The sequence below is a fragment of the Amphiprion ocellaris genome, chromosome 13 (genome assembly GCF_022539595.1).
Source record: "Amphiprion ocellaris isolate individual 3 ecotype Okinawa chromosome 13, ASM2253959v1, whole genome shotgun sequence".
NCBI lineage: Eukaryota > Metazoa > Chordata > Actinopteri > Pomacentridae > Amphiprion > Amphiprion ocellaris.
In genome coordinates, this window is record NC_072778.1 from 18,138,855 (window position 1) to 18,161,052 (window position 22,198).

A 22,198-nucleotide genomic window follows, 5' to 3' on the forward strand; every position below is an offset into this window, starting at 1 on the left:
GGCTACCTTTATGACTGGAAAGTTGAATGTCTAGCAATAACGGTGCATGGTCAGATATTACAATAGCCAAATAGTCAGAGGAAAGTACACATGTATTAAGGGTGCTATCTATAAAGAAATAGTCAATCCTTGAATATGACTGATGCACTTTGGAGAAAAAAGAAAATTTTCTCATAGAAGGATTACGAGATCTCCATGGATCAACCAGACCATTCAGCCCCATAAACTCAGAAAAAGTTTTAGACATAGCAGATTGAGTCAGATTACGTGGATTAGACCGATCTAGAGGTGGGTCGAAAACGCAATTAAGATCCCCTCCAAAAATCACAGAATGAGTATTTAAGAAAGGAATATTGCTTAATAATCTGTTAGCAAATTCAGCATCATCAAAGTTTGGAGCATATACGTTTACCAACAAGACTTTTCTTTGCATTAGGGTGCCAGCCACAATCAGATATCTTCCATTCTTGTCCACAATGACATCAGTAGATGAAAATTGGACTTTCTTGTTTATTAAAATGGCAACTCCTCTTGCTTTTGAGTTAAAGTTTGAGTGGAAGCACTGACTTACCCAAGGGCAGTGTAGCCTATGGTGATCTTTAATCCGAAGATGAGTCTCCTGTAAGAATACTAGAGCAGAATTTAAATGTTTCAAGTGAGTGAAAACCTTAGACCTCTTGACAGGGTTACCCATACCTCTGATATTCCAGCTAATAAATCTGAGAGGTGTGCCTGAACCAGCAATGCTTGGATTTATGTTGGTGTTAACCATTTAAATAAAATAAACAACCAAAATACAAACAGCTATAGAGTTGAGGTGGGATACCCTCTCCACAACATACCCCTGAACATACACCCAAAGTCCCCATATAACTACAAAACAAAGGAGACAGCAGTGTTTCCCCCAGTAAACACAAGTTGCCCACCATAATGTGAGAGCAACTCAGGAGACAAAGCAGAACAAATAAAAGCAGGAGAAGAGACTCCTACCGATTTCAAAGCTGATCAACAGTGTGCGCAATAATAAAACAAAACAAAATTACACACACACACATATATATCTACATACACACACACACATATATTTATGCATATATATACATATACATACATACATACATACATACACACACACACATATACACACATACATATACACACATACATACATATACATCCATACATACACATATATACATACACACCCATATCTTACATAACAAAAATATGTTAATTAAAGATGAACATATTGGCCAGACAAAAAGATAATAGTGCACCGACAGAACAGTGGCAAAGGATATAAAAATAAAAGCGTAAATACAATGTTGATGCCAGTCATAGTTGAAGAATAAAAATATATTATAGATTATATCACAGTGACTAAGGCGGTGAAAGAAAAGGCATCTGATATTGTTTTAAACAACCACGAATAACACCGACCCAGTTAGTGCATCAGATCAAAGAGCCACTTAAGGTGCAAAGGCAAATTTCAGGCTAAAGAGACCACGAACCATTGGCAAATACAAAATCAACGGTAAATCAGCATAACACGTGAACATCCGAATTCAAGAATAAGCAAAATCGGCTCTATAAGGACTAATGCAGCTTAACCGTTTACCAGAGTTTTGACATAGTCGCTGGCTTTTTCCACTGAAACAAATTCCTTTGTAACGCCGTCGTGTGTGATGCGAAGCCGGGCGGAGTGGATGAGTCCGTACCGAACCCCGTCAATGCCGCGGAGCTGTCGCCTGACCTCGTTGAACGCAGCCCGCGCACGGGCTACCTTGGCAGTATGGTCCGGGAAGACCGAGATGGTCGAGTCCCGGACTTTAATCTGTTGAAGCTCCCTCGCACGGCGCACAATGTCCACACAGTCACTGTAGTAGTGAAATCTGCACACAATGGCTCTCGGTCGTTCGTGGGGCTTGGGCTTCGGTTGAAGGGTCCGGTGGGCTCTGTCCAGCAGCGGCTCCTTTTGCAGACTGAACGCCTCCTTTAACAACGCGGCTACAGCAGCTGTAGTGCAGGAATCGTTGCCCTCCGGAACTCCCACAATCCTGATATTATTACGTCGTGATCTGGACTCTAGATCTTCACATTTATTCTCGAGCTTATTCATGTTAGCAGTAAGGCTCTCTATGGTCTTTTTCATCACGGCGATGTCATCGGTGCACCCCGACAGCGCCTGCTCCATTTCCCCCACCGTACCTCTTAGCGTAGCCAAGCTAGCATCAGTAGCAGCTCTGTCTTGGGCCAGTTGTGTTTTCACCGCCTGCAGGTCAAGCTTGATAGTCGACAGAGTATCACCGAGAGTTTCCTGGAGTTCTTTTTTAAAGATGCCAGCAATATCTTTCCTCAGCGAAGCCAGCAACTCCAGCCTGAGGGCGGTGTGGTATCGAGGTCGGCTAGCAGCGAAGTGGACGTAGCGGTAGCTGGTGGCTCACCCGGGGACGTGGTCGCAACGGGCCTGAGTTGTGTCTGCACAGCTTTGCGGGTTTTCGTGGTCTTATCAGCCATTTCAACGCAGAAAAATATTCTATTTCAGTCCGGAAAGTAGAGTGAAGCAAGATAGGGCCAAGTATGTCAGCGAAATGCGCAGATAACATACAATTTTAAGCGAAAACGGCAGGAGGTTCCGAAGTCACGTCTTACTCCATTGAAAGCTCAGCAGCGCCCCCCGCGTTACTTTATTTTGTTGACATGACTCAACAAACCATTTTAGTGTCAGAAAAAGGAACTTTTGTCCACGTTTGGAAGTAAATGAACGATCAGAATAGTAAAACCAGTCTGTCCAATTCTTATATATTTTATTGATTAAAAAATACTTTTATACAATTTACAAGCAAGATTTTACACTCAGAGAACAAACACTCATATATAAAAATACATCTAGAAAAACAGAAAATCATGAATGTGAACTGTGAAGCTTCTGATATGTTTCACAGCGGTTCAAATGCTTTATATTTCACCTCAAATTCAGATGTGCGAAGTTGTATTAGTTGTAGAGTTTTTTTTCTTTTGTTTATTTAATACAAAAATATGAATTTACACACATGACCTTCAGAGCAAATGAAGAAAGTTCACTACAGTGTAGTGTTTTATCCCACAGTTTGACATATGGGCCAGTCAGCGGGACATCATTCGCACAAACTCTGCAAAGACAAGAGAAAGCAGTGAGAAGGGAGAAGAAGAAAAAGATTGTGGTCTCTTGGCAGATCCCATTATGACTGTCTCACCCTCGAAGTCCACCTGACCGTCTCCATTGAGGTCGATGTCTCTGAGGACCTCATTTATCTCTTTGTTCGTCACTTGTTCTCCCATCAGCTTCTTCATGGCCTCACGCAGCTCCATCAAACTGATCTGACCATCACCGTTAGAGTCAAACTGGACACAGAGAGAGGAAGGAAACAGAAACTAAGGATCACGTCACACCAAGTTCAAAACACAGACATTGTAGGAAATGCTCCAGTTTGCTTTCATTGCTTGGCAGCTCACAGTGTCATTCTTTATATTCCTACCAAATGGGAGTTAATAGACATTTTTTAATCCTTCTTTATTCATGTTGTGTTTCCCAAATATTTTCTGGATGGAAAAAGGTTCATGCCTTGATGGTTTATCAATCAGCAAACTAATAAGAAACCTACAATATTAACAAAAGGAGGAAAGCCACCCTGAAATACCATTATCATGAACTATTTGTTTCTGCTGTACAAGTGATGACTGACTTTTCTTCCAAGTTAAAATCTTCCCAAGTTCTATTTTCATGTTGTTTTTCTTCTCGTTTAATCTAGTTAGACCTGTTGTTTCTTTAAGCATGTGCTAATTTTCTGTCTTTGTTGCTTTTTGTTCCCATTAGTTGGGCTTCTTGTAGCACATTAATAGCACTAATTAAGCGGCTCAGAACACTGAACCTGTGGAATGCAGCCATAATTAATGTAAATTATTCACGCTGTTGATTTTCTTGTCATATCTGCTGTGAACAAGGTCTATCACTATTATTTTCTCATTGTTTTATAAACAAGCCAGGGAAATGACAATTTACTGAAGCTTTAAATAGTCCAGCTCCTCTATTGCATGCATGTCTTTTGCACATTTGAAGATTTTAATCCAAGGGCACCTGTGTTTGTTAGTGTTTTGTGCACATTTATCTTATTGTTGTGTCTGCATTGATAAGATTAGAGCACAGGTGGAGCTACTGAAATGGAATTCAGCAACTGAAAACGTTACATCGTAGTTTTATGACGGAAAATGTCTGCATTGAAACATAACTATGCCTTTAAATCATGGTGTGTGTAACCAGACCTCTTTGAATGCATCTCTCAGTTCTTTGACTCCGATCATGTCCGCTGTCTCCGCCAGCATCTTGGGTCCCATCAGCTCCACAAAGTCCTCAAAGTCAACTTTACCTCCACCTGAAAGACACACATGCAAAGATATGTAAAAACTAGAACAAGGGTGGATGCCAGTTCTGGTCCTTAGTTGTTTGCAGTTTGCAGTTTCTGGTGTCCTCACATTTAAATTATTTTCGTAAAAAGAGAAACTAACTGCATTAACAGTAAATACAAGCCGATTGATTTAACTTCATGTTGCTTTCTTGTTCTTATCCAGTCAGTTTTTTTGCTCTCTGTCAGGTGTTTTTGGCTCCACTCACAGATCTGTTGGCTCAGTTCGATGAGCTCCATCTCTGTAGGCATGTATCCCATGGTCCTCATACACTCCCCCAGGTCTTTGTGACTGATGTAGCCCTTCTTGTTCTTATCAAACTCCACAAATGCCTCACGGAGCTCTGGTAAAAACACACAGAAAGCATGCGATAACAGTCATACTCCAGGTATCATATTAAGATGTCTTAATGGAAAAAACACACTGTGGATTTCTGCACATTTATCGTCTCACCTTCAATCTCCTCTGGTCTCAGCTCTCTGTCCTGTTGGAGGGACAAGTGTCACATGTTAGCTTCTGCTAGACCTCATTCACACACAACTCACAAAGACTCGTGCACAAAATACTGCGGACATACTGCACAGATACAAACACAAGCATACTTACAGAAACATGATCCAAGCACACACACGCACGCACACACATGACTTTATCAGGACAAGCTGAACAAGGAAGTAATGAACGCAAAGTTTAAGCACAGAAACAGAGAAAAATGATTAATGAGTGGAAAATATTGTGTATACAAATATTTTCCATCATGTGTAATCAAAATTTTGACATCTGGCCAGTGTTTTGATTAATGCGTTCGGCTTTATGCGGTTGAACTGAAATGGAGAATGTGCGATGTTGGCTGTTTACTCTGTGTTTTTACTTCAAACCATACTTTAATACAATTTGCAAATGTGGAGTAACGTTCCTCAGTAGACTGCATCACACAGACAAATCAAGAGCATTTTAATATGACAAGCGGTGTCTGAATCTATATGAACTGAATCAACATGAAATTATGGTATACTATATATGACAATTAATGTCCAAGAAATTATAATGGGTAACTAGATTAGATGTGGGAGGCTTCTAGGCAGCACACATTTAGAGATTAGGAGATTTGGGAGGTTTAGCTTCACAGAGATCCTGGGACACATGTCCATTATTCACATACATACATGAATACATATATACTAGGTGCATATAGCACTTGGGTTTGCATGCAAGCACAAAAGCACACACGATAGAAGCTGCGACTCAGTGCAGAGGATGTTCTGCTAAGAGCTTTAGAGAGAAACAATACGGTGCAAATCCGCAGAGATCAGTTTATTTACTTTGGTTGCTCTGATAAAATCCTCAACCTCATTTTTACACAATAAGTGAGATATGTAATACTGAGAGGTCAAGCCACATTACCACAGAAGTACACACAGTTTAACCTCATTACAGAGGACTCCAGAACTGGACAAACTGATAACATAACTTGAATTCATTTTACTGGGTTTTTCATCAGATGTGATATGAAACACTGGAAAATAAACATCCCACAATCCAAAGCTGTTGCACTTTTCCATTAATGTGAGATTTTCAGTCCACTATTTTTCTCAGGTCAGATTGAAATCAAGTGTAGGAAAACACAAGAAAGTTGGACTCCTACTAGCCAATGATTCCTTCTGGTGAGACCTTTGGTTTGGATTCTGTCTGGATTTATACACTACCGTTCAAAAGTTTGGGGTCGCCCAGACAATTTGATGTTTTCCATGAAAACTAGCACTTTCATTCATGTGCTAACATAATTGCACAAGGGTTTTCTAATCATCAATTACCCTTTCAACACCATTAGCTAACACAATGTAGCATTAGAACACAGGAGTGATGGTTGCTGGAGATGTTCCTCTGTACCTCTATGTAGATATTCCATTAAAAATCAGCTGTTTCCAGCTAGAATAGTCATTTACCACATTAACAATGTCTAGACTGGATTTATGATTCATTTAATGTTATCTTCATTTAAAAATGCTTTTCTTTCAAAAATAAGGATTTTTAAATGACCCCAAACTTTTGAACGGTAGTACATGTTAACCTGTATAAAGTAAAATAAAGGCCACAAGGCATCAGTGCACAGCTGGAGAGTTGGACTCTTGTTTCAGGGTTCAAATAAAGACTTGTTTCCTCTTTTTGGCATTTTTAGGAGCTGTTTAAGCTAATTGCCCACTTTCCCTGGTTGGAAACTCGGCCTTGATCTAAGCATCACCCTGTTCCACACATGATAAGCTCCACACAGCCAGTCAATGATTTTCCATGGCACCCAGTGATCGACCCCTGTGAGCATGTGCGGTGCCAGAGGTTTAATTGTCTAGCCCTGGTCAGTGATGCAGGAGGATGACTGAGCTGATTGTTGGACAGCAGGAGGGTCAGCCACGATGTGAAGGATGAAAATGAATCGAAACGAGTGGAATAGTGGCACTGGGGGTCACGCCACATGAGGACACAGATGTTTCACACATATGTGTTTCTCTCTGTTACATACGAATGTCTGAAAGCCCCGTTTAAGGAAGACGCAGGCCGGGCCCACGATGTCGGACAACATGTTGCAGTTCTTCACCAGTACACCGAAGGATTCTTTGAATGGCTTTTCCTCCATTTCCTGTTCCTCCTCTACCTCCAGCTGTAGACCTTGCTGGCTTGTATCCCTCACCTTCAGCTTCCCCCAACAAACCAGCCCCTTTAGAGGGAGACCAGGCTGTTAAACCAACACATTCTCACTCACATATTGTCTGTGTGGCAGATCTCTCCACATTTAAAGACTACTGACATCTTTCAAGGAAGAACCACTGTTTTGTAGTCATGCAAACATTAGAAAGAATCTGACTGTAGACACTGTCTTATTATTTTAGGGCAGTTCACTGACATCAGATATTATTCTTACTGGGTCTTGAGGTCAGCATTCTATTTATGTCTCCATCTTGCTTCAGATTAATTCTGCTGACACTGTCTGAGGACATGCTTCTAAATCTCCGGTCTGATGACTGATATGTTGTATATAACAAACACTGGTACAGTACAGTGTTCCAGATTTTAAAAAAAATTCACATAGCAGTGTACAAACTACACTGTGATGTTTGGGGAGCTCATTTTTTTTCACTTTTTGGTGGTTAAAAATGACAGATACAGTTTTTAAAAAGCACTTGATTTAGTTTTCATTCTATCACGATTCTTACATAAAAAGAATAAATAAGAAGATAAATACTAAGAATGATAAAATGATTTAAAAGTACTACAGCTGCCAGCACCAGAGAGGGTAAGTTTTGTTCTTCTGTTTTGTTTTACTTTAACATCAAGAATGTTTATGATGCTAAATCACCACACATGGACGGTGATGGCAATATTAGTCTGCATGCATGAATCGCCCTCATGATCATACATCAATAGAAGCCTAATTTACTGCATGATACTGAATTAGCAGAAAACTGCAAATGCAATGCAAAAAGCACAAACTGTCAGTAAAACACCAGGCACCTCTGTTCTCTGCCATTCAGAAAATATTGAATATTTTGTGGTTTGAAACAGCTAATGCTGTAGTTTAACACATTTTTCCGATGCTTTATGCATTTAGGGGAAATGCCATTGTTTAAGAAATAAAATCAGACATTAAATAAGGACAGCAAGTTGTAAAAAAAAAAAACAAAAACAGGCAAGTATGTTTTGTCCCTTTAAACTTGGATTTTAATTTCAGCAAAAGTGCAAAAATTTGGTTTACTGCTCCATTAGCATTCCTCATTTAACATCCACATTCTTCTGCTGCAACTTCTTTGAGCAGGATTACAGAATAAAGACAAGAAAACAGAAAAGGAAGTCTAATGACAATATGTTTCATATTTTACATTTAGGTAAAGCAAATATGTAACTTGAGGGATCAGGAATCAAATTATTTAAGTGTATTTGACTAAAACCAGTATGTTTTAACTTTATTCAGATAAACATAATTCATTTGTGTGCTACAAATTGAAGCAATTTATTCAAATTGGTCCAACATTTTCCTTCTTTAGTGCAAGCGAGAGCATCAAGCTCCAGTAAGCCGGAGTCCAGCAAAGAATGCTCTTACCTTTTGGTCTTTCATGGATGGATTGGTGCAGTTTCCCATTATCTAACCTCTGCAGTCTCACCCTGCCACTGTCCACCTGCTGCCCAAACGTTTCCTTCCTCTCTCACTTGTTTGTCTGCTCTCCTCTCTGTGGACTTCCAGCTCTGGTTCAAGCTCCCGAGTTAAAGAAAACCTCTAAGTGACCCATTCTGGTCAGTGGACGCCACATCGGATTCAAGCGAGATATAGAAGAAAGGCAACCCTGACTGACTGATCCAAAGTCAAGACATGTCACCGAGGAGAGCAGCTCCGCAAAACCAAATGGGACTGAACAGAAAGCAGCTCGCTCATGTGTCTCTTTGCAGACACAGCATCACTTTCTCTTCTCGCAGGCTTTTAATCCCCCTCTGTCTCTCTTTCCCTCCCTTTGCTCTTCTCTCCCTCCTCCCTCCCTCCCTCCCTCCCTCCCTCCCTCCCTCCCTCTCATTCACATGTTGCACCAGTATTTAAATGACTTCATCTACAGTATGAGGACTTTTAGAGGGAGAATTAAGAGGACATAGACAGAGAGGGATTAATCCCTACCATTTTAGATTAAAGAGGTCGGGTAATGAAAAAAAGGGGGAAAGGACTACATTAGAGAGATGTTCAGAAGAAACAAAAAGAGTGGGAATTTTCTCAACTGTGCAATAAACTAAGACTGAACTCAACAGTTGAACTGAAAATATAAATATCTGGGTGGGCATAAAGTCTTATGAAGAACCCGAGGCTATTTTTAATGTAATTTCTCTGCCTTTACAATAATGTTCTTATCTCATTTATTATGAGGACTTGTCATCCATGCCATATCCTGTTATTGTCAGAACAGTCATGGCCATTCAGATCTTACATAATGTGACATGCTAATGTCTGAAGATTTAATTGCAGCCTTTATATACAATAAAAATTAATTTAATATTATAAATTGTATGATTTTTCATTTATTACATCATAAAATGTTGGCAGTAGAGGTATATTTTCAGAATTGTGTAGAAGAGACTCAACCAAGCCATGCAAATCTGTCTAACACACATCTAAGTATTAACATATCAATGCAATGATGAGTTCATGAGTAATTTAAACAAGACTCGGTGTGCAGATGTAGTTTGTAACTGACTAAATCCAATGTAAATTCAAAATCACTTTTCTCATCAAAACTTTGTTGCACAGACAACCAAAGAGTGCTGTTGGAAAGGTCAAGCCCCATACTTTGATTTAATATGTGCAACATCTCACTGCATAAACACTTTGAGAGCAATTCAGCTGAGAAAAGGAACCTGTCTCCATCGGGCTTTTAAGGTTTACTCAATGGAATAAGGGTTTTAAATAAAGCAGGCTTAGCTTTTCAATGAAATTAACACATTTTTAAGGAAATATTTAAGAATAGTGAAGAAAAGCTCATCGGTTTGTGTAATGCTTTGCAAATCTTCCTCAAATCGCACCATCAAAATGAATCAAATGAAAACATTTTTGAAACTGCTTTTTATCTTTTTTGTTTTTAGATTAGCCCACGTCAAAAATAGATAACTGTCTCAGTTTATGTTTGAACTGTTCATGCTTAGGTTGTTGCCTAATGAACAAAAAAAAAAAAAAAAAAAATGAAATTGGTTCAATATATACATTTTCCATTTCTGTGTTTTGAGCATATGATTTGACTGTGCCATCAGGCATTAATTAAATACTAACCTATGGACAATATAATGTCTGTAACATCATTATAATAATGTTGTCTTTTGTTTTAATTTATTCATCCAAGCCTTTACTAAAGTACAGGAACACATCATGTTATCAAAACCTTCATGGCCTGATTATCTGCAGCAACTTCAGCGACTAGAGTTTTCCCTTTTCTTTTTTTTTTTCTGTTTCTGTATATGTACAGTAAGAGGATCAATTTTGCAAAATTAAATCATATAACATAACAGCAAACTAAGCAAAGGACAACAAAACAAGCACAAAGCAAAATATGTACTAATAGATACAATAAAATAGTTGTAGACTAATGATCATAGGTTAATAAAAGACTAAAGAGGTGCATTTAGGTCACATTAAGATGTGTGAAAAATGAAGATTCAATTCATGTGCAATATTCTTAGAGACGGCTATAGAACAGAGGATTTATTTGTGGCCTGTCACAGTTTGGTATTTTTCCTGATATTATGAGTTAAGGATTCACTCTAAATGAAAAGTTTCATTCTAAAAACACAGCTATTCAAAGCAAAACAAGTCTTTCATTCATTTCCCAGAAAGGTTTCAGAGAAACTAGGGCTTCACTGAGCTGTGAGTTCAAGTGTTTCCTAGAAGAATTAAAAAGTTTCACAGCTCAGTTTGTAATGAACTTTCAAACTGATTAAGAGCGCCGCAAATGAGCTGTAATGCTTTAGAAAATTACGACTCAAGCCAAACAATAATATCACCTCAGGTCAGATTTAGCAGGATGTAATCACTCAGAGCGTGAGATGCTTTGAGCTCTTGTTGAACTTCACCTCTAACATTCCACGACTAGTTTGGCCAATCTGTCTGAATTGATGTGGATGTTAAAGCAATTGGGAAGGACTGTGAGTTCAGTGCTGTAAGTGGTCAGCTGAGCTTTTACAAAGCATCTGCCAACAAATCTTTCCAAGAACAGATTTAAAATGCTTCTTACTGCAGCGCGTCCACACAGAGAGCACAGCTTGTGTTGATGTGCATCTGTGTTTGTATTATTCATATGGTGGTGGCACAAATCTGTTAACACGGTCGCCTCGGGAGACCCAGAAAAAAAACAAGCACTGGTAAGGTAATATGTAAAATCTGGTAAATAGTAGTTTTGTTTGGGTTAAATTTCCAGGAAAGTCAATGCATGTGTGTGTGTGTGTGTGTGTGTGTGTGTGTGTGTGCACGAGCAGCAGACCAGGTGGTAAATTTTACTCATCACTGATGCGATTTTCGCTGCTGTTCCATCTACAAATCCGACCCCACCATTATGTTTACTATTGCTTATTCATTTCAGTTGAATTAAATACGTTAAATTCAGCTCAGTTCAGTTCACTGCAGTTTAATTAAAATCAATTCAGCCTACTTCAGTTCAAATCAGTTTGATTCATTTATTTTCAGTTCAGCTCAATTAAATTAACATTTTCTTAATCCAGTTAAATTAGTTTTAATTTGATATACTTCCATTCAATTTAGTTTGATTAATTTCAATGAAATATAATTCAATTAAATTTATTTAAAATTAATTTTAGTGAGAATTAATTTGATTCAGTTCAGAGTTTAGTTATAATAGGCCGTGGCTTCCATCTACACCTCTCTCAGGCGGCAGAGATGTTTACTTTGTGCCTTGTTATATTTCATTCATTTTTTTAAATAATTACATTATTTAGATATCAACACATTTTCATTTGAACTAACAAACTTGTGAGGAAACAGTTGTGTATGTGGACACAAACTGGTTCTGTGAGAGCAGTGATTGTAAAGTTGAGAGTCAGACAGTGAATTACAAGCTTTAAAAATTCAAAGGTTGTTGAAAGGCAAAGTTATGATAGAATAGGAAATTCATTCAAGTTGTCTCACACTGTAAGATGCCACTAAACTGAGAGTAAAGTGATCGAGACTTCTCCGAAGGGCAGTGATAAAGCGTGTAGGGCCTCTTAAAAACAATCTACATTCTCATACATGTAAACACAGTTTATGTCTGTAATAGGCAGCAGTGTCCACTACAGGCCAGTTCAGGACATTCCAATAACTATCTGACAGCTGCTGCAGTAAATGTGTGAGATAGTAATGATACAAGTTCTAATTTTAGACAAACATTCCAACAGATTGCAGCTTACGAGCGGTGATTGTGAATGAAAAGAAAAGAGGAAGAGGAAGCTATCGCTTTGGGTTATTCTGAGAGATCCATGCAGCATGCAGACAGATCTGAGTGCTGTCAATCGGATGAATGAGATTAAGAAGAATTTTCTTGCCACATTTGGGGGATTTTTTTTTTTTTTAAATAAAACTTTTAAAGGAAATTTTTAAGGAATTATTGGAATTTTCTTCCTGAAGGTTTTGCAAATTTTCAGAAATTTGGGGAATTTTTTTGCTGAATTTTTTCATTTTTTTCAGACAAGGAAACAATATTTTTTGGTGCCCATAAATGAGGACAACAGGAGGGTAATGGAAACAAATTTTTTCTGTTCCACACTGACCCATGATGCAGGTATATGGACACATGCATGAAAAAGAAAGCAGAAATCTAAAGCAAACAATCCCCGACAACAAATAAGTCATATTTTGAGCACATTTATAATTATATATCAAGTCTAAAATATGTTATATAAGAAAGGTTCCCATGCTTGCATTTAAAATTTAACACCTGAAAAGTAACACCTGGGTTTGTTACGGGGGGAGCTGGGGAACCCAAGCGCAGACTCACAGAAACTGACAGACAAGTGAATAACTGAAAGAGATTTATTTTGCTAAATAACTAATCAATACAGGAACACAGAACTGAACTGGGGGGAAGAACCAAACCAAAACTACTAAACTCTAACAGCAAACTCTATGAATATAAAAACGGAAATCTACAAACTGAACCGACTTAAAACTAAGCTAAAGAGGGATACTTACAAAATGGGGAAACTGATAACCGAGGGGAAAACAGACTAAACCAAACCACTAACAAACACTATGAATTTAAGAACGGAAGATCACTAAACTAGAACTAACAAAACTAAGCAAAGGACGGGTACTTACAAAATGGGGGAACTGAACAGAAGGGGTAGGGAAGCAGGCTCGGGGAATCTGGGGTGAATGGAGATGAGACTGGAGCTACTGGCTGGGGACAAAACAGGGCTAGCGAGAATCCAAAAGAACTGCTGAGTCCAAGTGAGGGAAACCCAGAGGAGGGGAAAAAACAGAGTCCAAAAACAGAGTGCAAAAAACAGAGGGCATGTGGGTCGATGATCCGGCAGGGAGTGAATGAACGGGCAGAGCTTAAATAGGTGGAGGTGAGGTGGAGAACAGGTGAATGGTGTGAACTGATTGCTGCAGCTGAAACTCATTGAAGCAATCAGCAAGACAGAGTGCAGGCAGGTGAAGCAGGTGAAGCAGGAGGGTGAGAGACAGGGAGAGAGAGAGACACATGAGGGAGAGGTGACAGACAGACAGAGGGAGCCAGAGAGAGACAGGTCAACACAGAAACAAATCATGACTCAGGGGAGAAAGGAAGAAAAAGAGGAAAAAGGGAAAGAAGGGCAGGGGCTAGAGCAGGATCCTAACAGGGTTTTTCCATCTCCAGTCATTAAATTTTTAGAACAATTTCTATTTGACCATCTCTGATTTACCTGTCATTTTTATAGCAAAAAATATAAATATATCGGTGAAATTTCAGATTATTTTTGCCAATCTTTTCCAAGATAAAATTCTTCTTTAAAATTCCCATCAACTCATATTCATTGCCCATTTTTTTTGCACATTGAAATTTGAAGCTATGTTTGAATGACAATATCAAACAAACTATCACAGATAAAAGCCTGAAATTTTTACTGATGTTACTCATAATGCGATTGATTCAGAATCTACAATATTGTACAAATATATCAAAAAGTCTCTCTGTTATGAGTTAAAATGTGAATTAATAAAGCAGTCATTTAAAGTTCCATCTTTGAGCACCCATTAACAAAAACACTGATGATGCAGAGGTCAACTAGTGACATTTTCTGAACTGCACATTGCTGCATGTCACAGTAATACAAATCAGTTATGAAAGTTCAACAAAAAATAACTTCAAAAACAATATGACAAAGTATTTTTTTTATTATAAAAAGGATTCTACAAGTTTTGTTTTGTATTCTTGTGGCATACGGTTCAGAAAATATCTGTGTATTATCAATGTTTTCATTCATGTGTGCTCAGTGATGGAACTTTTTATGACGGCTTCAATTGTTTTCATGTTTCAGCTCACCCACAGTTAGAGATTATTTAATCAACTTGTCCAAGACTATGGATTTTGAATCAATGACATGATGAAATATATCAGTGGATTTTTTTAGGCTTTTATCTTTAGTAATGCCTGAGATATTGTCATCCAAACATTGCCTCAAATTACAATGTGCAATAAAGCAGGCTGGGAAAATACTTGATGTGTTAATCTGAAATATAACAAATATATTTAGAAATATCAATAATTTATAAGTAAAAAGGTTTTAAGCAAATCAAAGATGATCGAGCAAAAAGTCCCTGATGATTTGAGATGTAATAATCTGCTGGAATTCAGGCCAGAAGAGTTACAAAAAAGTGCTAATGAACACCTACACTCATGTTTTTTGATGTCATTTTTGTGTTTTCGTCTGACTTTTTTTCCAAGAACGCTTTATTTCCATCCATAACTCCTACTACAACATGATATACTTTGTGCATAATGTCAGTTGTGTAACTCATCGTCACATCTTTGAAACCGAAGCATAAACCTTGAAAATCTAACAACCTCTGAACCAGCAACAAACAAAACCGCTTCATCAAACAACCCAGCTCATTAGATCCGCTACAGAACACAACAGCTATTAACACTACAAAACATTTTTATCAGCATGAATCCAATTAGGCAGATCAGTGAAGGTCTATCAGCTCTACACAACCAGATCAGTCATTTCTGTCTATGAGCTGCTGCAGAGTTCCTCCTTCATGATTCACCTTGTTGTTTAATGACAAAACCGACACCAGCGACCGCAACCGAAGACGCACAATACCATTAAAACCTGATTAATTACCAGCTTCATTCTCTCTTACTGATGGTTTCAATTAATCACGCAAATGAGATGCTCTCAGTAGGAGCGAGTGTGTGTGTTTGTGCACGCATGCAGGTTTATTTATGTTACAGGGTTTCTGTTTTGATTACTTTTCTGTGTAGTGTTCAGTATCAGCACTGAGTGAAGTCACTTCAGCAACCGGAGGTTAATTTTATTGCACAGATACACTTTGAACACAAACCTGGCGTTGTGTATGTGTGTGAGAGGTGTGTAGTAATCAGGTAATGTGACTCCTGTGTGTGTGTGTGTGTGTGTGTGTGTGTGAGCAGGTAAACCAGTCGGTGTATCAGGTTCTGATCTGGTGTCAGATGTACACCAGCTGGTTTCCAGCAATAAGACACGCCAAGCAGGGAAATACTAGAAGAGATGGAGTGTGAAGGAAAGAAGGAAGCAAGGAGGGGAGAAGGGAAGGAAAATGTTCAATTACAAACTAAAAGTCCTGCATTCAAACCGTTATAAATTAAGAGCATATCTGATAAAAGTATTATACGTAACACATATGTGTTTACTGTGTCACAGCTGATCTTGTATTACAGTTTGCAGGATTTTAATATCATAGAAGCTGAGTGCTTTTGGTCCTTGTTATATAATACTGCTTAATATAAAAATTTATGATGGCCAGTTTCACCTAAAGAGTCTTTAGTGAGAGCACAGCAGGGCAGCAAGGACACAGTAACACTTATATGGAGGATAAAGTTTGCAATAGTAAATAAATAATGAATTAATACATAATGGGGTTCAAACTGATCCTTTTTCCAAGAGACATTTCTCTGGAAATCTGGAAATCAGTGAACTATAACTAAACATCAGTCATAACTACAATATTATGTGTTTTTTTCTATATGAAAAAGGGTTGGGTTTGGGTTATTGCAAAAACAATGCATCTTGAAACATATTTAAATATTTGAAATACCACAAATAATAGTAAAGAAGACCAAAAACAGAATATCATGTATATCCATCCAGCTGACTTGGGGAGAAGGCAGGGGACACCCAGTCTATCACAGGAGACAAACAATCACACTCACATTCACACCTATGGACAATTTAGAATTATCAATTGACCTCAGCATGTTTTTGGATTGTGGGAGGAAGCTGGAGAAAACCCATGTATGCATGGCCCAGGCCCAGGACAGGACATGAACAAGGGATCTTCTAGCTGCAAGGCAACAGTGCAGCCCAGAATGTAATGTGGAATATCAAAACTCTATCATTTAAAAGTATAATAATATCAGGGACTGTCTGTTTGAACCAGTCACATTTAAGTTGCTTCTTTCTAGTCCTCTTGCAGGACACGTTCTCTACGTCCACAGTAGGTTCTATGCATCGCGCACATTGAATCAAAATGACCCTTTTTATTTTTCTACTTCATGTGCACTTGGTGGCCTTGTAATAAACATACGGTGAACAAAAATGAGGAAGTGTGAAGGCATCTGCAATAGAGCTTCATGTTTCACCTCTGATGATGAAAATGGCATCACTGTTACCAAAGCGGACTCTCACGTACTCACAGATGCTAAAACCGAAACACCAGCCTAAAGTGCATATCTTTAAAAGAAAAGATGTGATTTTCAGAACGTTGAGGTAAATCCAAGCCCATCAAAGCTTCATAATTCTGATTTCACACCAGCAACAGCCATGACCAGAGACATTAGATGCTTAGATAATTCATTCATACTTAATTACGGCCCATAAACATAAAATAGGTCAGAAACTGCTTATGGTATTCTGGTATTTAAATGCTTACCTGGACTGAAGGACAAACTCATTACATTCTGATGATAACAATTCACTTTGACCTCACAGAACTAATTTCTGACCAAGAATTCATATACTAATTATGACAAAACTTCATACTGGATAAAAATGATCCATAAGGTCAAAGGTCAGCTTTACTGTGACGTCCTCATGTTCTACAAAAACACTTTTCCTGCTGTTGTTTAACTCGGGAACAGAAGCAGAGACTGTGACTATATTTCACATTTGCTCAGATATTAAATTGGCGACACTAATCTTGGGTGTGGACCTCGAAACGAAATTTATAGATCTTCTGTGAAGATGTGTGTGTGAAGCATCAGCTTATTAGAGTTTGTAGCTTTTTTGCCACAAAATCCAGATTTGAAGCATCATTAAAGGTCTCAGCTACAGTTTTGTGTTGTATGTGAACACATATTCAGGAATTTGTTTTGTATCTTGTTCCTCCCAGTGAACTTTAACATTGCAAATCTTCAGTACACACTAGTATAATACATGAGTCTGGACAGATGTGGGTCTAAACCGTAACTTGGCTGGTTGGTGGAGGTTTCTGATGTAATGTCTGGGAGTGGGTTTGTTTCATGAGAGATCCCTTTAAGGAGATGAGTCTGTGGAAGCGTCTGTTTCAGTTAATTTTATTCTGTGGGGGCTGAGGGTCTCTGGGAACACTGTATCTAATGTCTATGACTTGACTGTTGCTATTAGGCTTCATGCTATAATGCACTGGTTGTCAAAGTGAGGTTCAAGGACCCCCGAGGGACCACAAAATGAAAAACTCTCTTCTCTTCTCTTCTCTTCTCTTCTCTTCTCTTCTCTTCTCTTCTCTTCTCTTCTCTTCTCTTCTCTTCTCTAACTTTAACATTGCAAATCTTCAGTAAACACTAGTATATTACATGAGTCTGGACAGATGTGGGTCTAAACCATAACTTGGCTGGTTGGTGGAGGTTTCTGATGTAATGTCTGGGAGTGGGTTTGTTTCATGAGAGATCCCTTTAAGGAGATGAGTCTGTAGAAGCATCTGTTTCAGTTAATTTCATTCTGTGGGGGCTGAGGGTCTCTGGGAACACTGTATCTAATGTCTATGACTTGACTGTTGCTATTAGGCTTCATGCTATAATGCACTGGTTGTCAAAGTGAGGTTCAAGGACCCCCGAGGGACCACAAAATGAAAAACTCTCTTCTCTTCTCTTCTCTTCTCTTCTCTTCTCTTCTCTTCTCTTCTCTTCTCTTCTCTTCTCTTCTCTTCCCTCCAGTCTTCACTCTCTCTCTCTCTCACTCACTCATTCGCTCTTTCCTATTTTGGATCAATGCATCACTGCTGACATCACTTTGTCTTTCCTTCTACATCGATTTCCTGTTTCCAACCTCAGCCTCTTCAGAGCTTGCTGACGCCATCAGGTGGATGTGACTCCTTCTTTATGTCAGGAAAAAAACAAACTAAAATCCATAGTGACTCATGAGCCACGCTGAGGTCGGCAGCAGGAAGCGAGTGAGGCTTTAACTTGAGTGTAATTGCTTTTGATTTATTTTCATACACAAACTCACCACTTTCTCACACACGTCTGACCCTCGGGGTGACAGATGCTGTGATGGTGCAGCCTAGCCTAGCGTCCTAGCGTGCCGTGTCGTGTGTCGCCTCCTGCCATGTGAGTGACGGGATGTGATGTGATCCCGAGCTGATACAATGGCTGCAGCGCTAGGGTGTTCATCGGATCTCTGGCTGACTACTGCCGTATCTTTTACGGATTACACTTTCGTAATGTTTCCCAAAGTAAAGGAGCTTAAATCCTCTCAAACCCCACGCTATCATCGGTCTTAGCTATAGTGCTCGAGCTTTACAGAGCCGACCACATACAGGAGGATTTGGGGTTAAACGAGAACGAAAAAAAGAAAAAAAAAAACAGGTTAACGTTTGTGTTGCGTTGTGCTGAATTTGGCTTCAAGTCTTTGAAAGGTCAGAGGTCAGGGGTGTGAGGAGGACTGCTAGTTACAAAAGCTGGGGCTCAGCGGGGCTTTAAATTTGAATTGACAGCTTAGGGTTTCAATCAAGCCACTGGAGGGACATTCAATCAGCCAGAGAACTTGATGCAGAAGCAAATGAAACACTTTAATGTGCGCACACACACACACACACACACACACACACACACACAGACACACACACACACACACACACACACACACACACACACACACACACACGGACTGACATTTCCACATTTCCACAGACAAAGAAGAATCCACACATGCATGTTTTTGTGCATTAACACACTCCTACCTGTCCAAACACAGAGTCCACTATAGGCAGCAGGTCAACGTTCTCCTCCTCCCCCTCCTTCTCTTTTTCCTTCTCCCTCCTCTGTGGTCCCTCCATCATCTCCTCCAGCTGCTCGTCCAGCACCTCGCTGTCCTCATCTGCCTCCGCTGCAATCATCTGGGCTACTTGTCTGGCTTTCTGATGCCGAGGAGGCTGAGGAGCAGCAGGCTGACCGTCTCCCTGCTCGTTGGTTCGCTTCTTCTGCTTCTCCACCTTCTTCTTGATGGCAGCCTGCACCTGAGGGCAACAGAGGGATGAAGGAAAGTGAAGCCGTGCAGTGAAGCTATTGTGCGTCAAGGCTGATGCACATGTACTATTAATTTAGTGGTGCAAATTACAGTGGACAGTGGTTCGGATGACCTGAAACGAGAACTGAATGTAAGATGTCTGGCCAATTAAAGTTGCATTGTGCTTATTTTGAAGCAATTTCTGACATTTGATCTAGTAAACTACTATATATAAAAACTTTCCTATGACATATCCCCAATTTTTTGGCACTCTAACACATTTAGAGGGATTGTTTTCATTCTAAGACATATAAAGTTTCTCAAAATTCAACAGTTTACCAGATTTGAAGAGCAAAAATCATCTTTTACATCCATTAGACCACATTACTGCTCTAAGATCTGAGTTTAAATGGAACACTGGTAGAAAATCAAGCAAAACTGAACTGTGTGCAACATAAATCAGCATAGAATGTGACCTAGGCATACAGAAAAAGCATAAGGAGCAGAGTTTCATAAGAACATGCAGCATTACAGAGCAAGTGACACACAGAAATACTTGTATATTTACATAAAAACATGGTTGCATCCTCTCCACACGTACTCACCTGTTTTGCACTCCTCTCAGTTGTCCCGCTCATCGCTGCAGCACCGCCTCCTCCGGTGGACGGCTCTCGAATGAGCATGAACATGTCGGTGTCACCGGCTCACACACACTCTCTCTTTCTCACTCCCCCTGCCCCTCCCTCACCCTCTCTCTTCCCGTCTCTCCTCTTTTTCTTTCTGCAGTGCTGCTTTTAATTCAATGTGCTAAAAAAAAAAAAACAACGAAAAAATCCCCAACAAAAAGTCACACGAAGAGGTCATCAGATTTGTCAGTGTCTCTCATAGGAATGTGGTAAAATTCAGCTCCATTCATGCAGTGGTTGCAGTTTTTTTCCTTGTGCTACGTTTGGATATTTTTAAAAAATGAATCAATTGAATCCAGGAAAAATTAAAGCACAAATGTTCCTCTTTTTTTATTTCCTGAAGGCGTTTTCTCAGATGCTCCCGTCCATATCTCCCTCCTGGTGTGAGCAGGTGAGGAGGTTTTATCATCAGCTGCAGTCTTGGCTCCTGGATTGAGTTCCTGCACCTCTGCCCTCGCTTGTTATCTCCTGATCCTTTAGGTGACACTCTATACCTCCTGAACTTTACCTCCCTCGCGTTATCTACCTGTAACACGTCGACCTCTCTCTCTCCTTCTCTTCCTCCCCCTTTTCCACCTTTTCCCCTTCATCACAGGTGGACACTCCTCCTGTTGCCTGGGCGCTTTGTCTCAACAACCCCTCCTGCCATCGGTGTCTACAAAGCCTTCATGAAATCTGCTGTCAGACAAAATCTTATGTCATTCTTTTATGTTTTTCTTGCTGTTTACACTGATCCTGTTCCATCTCATCTTTATTTTTTCTCAGAATTGGTCTCCTTGTCTCTTTCTTGTCACCATCATTTCCTAATCCTCACTGCTCTCCTTGCTTTCCTTCTCCCCTTGTCTCTCGATCAATCCGCCCTCAATCCCCTGTCAAATTTGGAGCCTTTGTTGTAAGACAAATTAATTTTTTTTCCCCCCTGCGATGCCCAGGTCAGCTCTTCATTCAGTGACAACGAGAGACGCACAGAGACGAAGGGATGCAACGAAATCAGCAGCCATGCAGTGATGAAAGACTGCAGTTTGTCTACAGAGCATCGCCTCGGTGTTGTCCTCCGTGCATAATCTCATCCAGCAAGCATGGCTGACCCCACACAGCAGGCACACACAGGTGAACATGTCACCGCTGACCTCTATTTTTAGACATGACGGTTCACATAAGCGTGTGAACATGTTACGGCACTATTCAGCTCTCTAAAAACAGCCGTATACTGTAGCTTCGTAGTGTTTCTCCAAAGCTACTAATTCCACTAAAAGCATCAGCTTTCTATAACTAAAATACCCCCATCAGTTTGTTTTCCCCTCCTTTCTCCCTCCTTCCAGTAGAAATCGGGGACGCTGGCAGGTGTCTGGCTGATAAAGCATCTCAGTTTTCCCCCTTGTTTGCCCTTAACTGCCTCCTCTGAAGTCTCCCTCCATCCCTGCCTCCCACATGTTGTCACCCTGAAACTCCCGTTAACCTCCATGAAACATTTCTATCTCAAACTGAAACCCTGACAGTGTATATTCTCCAGACTTGGGGATAATGTATAGTTTGACTTCTCTCCTGTTCCTAATGAGGTTTCCATTAATCACTTAAACCCTGTCGTTGAGTTGCCTCCCTGTCTTTCAACAGCCCCTCTCCTCATTGATTATTGATGGGAGAGGAGAGGCAAATTCTTGGGTGGAGGCAGAAAAGGAGATCCATTACAGAAAAGCTAAGTTACATGGACAAGGGTTTAAAAACAGTAGGCTGCATTTTGGGATCAGATCAGTCACATGAGAGAGAAAAGATGAATGAGCAAGATGGGAAAAGAAATGAGGGGTGAAAGAAAATAATTCAGAGAAAACGACAAAAACAAAAAAATAAAAGACTTTTCTTGTTTCTTTCACCTTGATCATCCCTGA

General features: G+C 39.6%; 1 protein-coding gene across 3 annotated transcripts; it reads right to left on the minus strand.

Moving 5' to 3' along the window:
* Window positions 1-2,790: 2,790 nt before the first annotated feature.
* cabp2b (calcium binding protein 2b) lies at window positions 2,791-20,767 on the minus strand. Of its 3 annotated transcripts, none has more exons than XM_035954787.2 (7): window positions 20,232-20,767; window positions 19,361-19,636; window positions 4,897-4,927; window positions 4,652-4,786; window positions 4,303-4,412; window positions 3,237-3,384; window positions 2,791-3,152 (listed from the first exon to the last, which is right to left on the minus strand). In XM_035954787.2, exons 1-7 carry the CDS (start codon window positions 20,313-20,315, stop codon window positions 3,127-3,129), a joined length of 810 nt encoding a protein of 269 aa, XP_035810680.2. In that variant the 5' UTR covers window positions 20,316-20,767; the 3' UTR covers window positions 2,791-3,126. The 3 variants fall into 3 exon arrangements, with proteins under 3 accessions (XP_035810680.2, XP_035810681.1, XP_023140463.1); XM_035954788.2 differs by lacking the exons at window positions 19,361-19,636; window positions 20,232-20,767 and adding exons at window positions 6,962-7,156; window positions 8,537-8,915; XM_023284695.3 differs by lacking the exons at window positions 19,361-19,636; window positions 20,232-20,767 and adding an exon at window positions 8,537-8,912.
* Window positions 20,768-22,198: the final 1,431 nt, after the last annotated feature.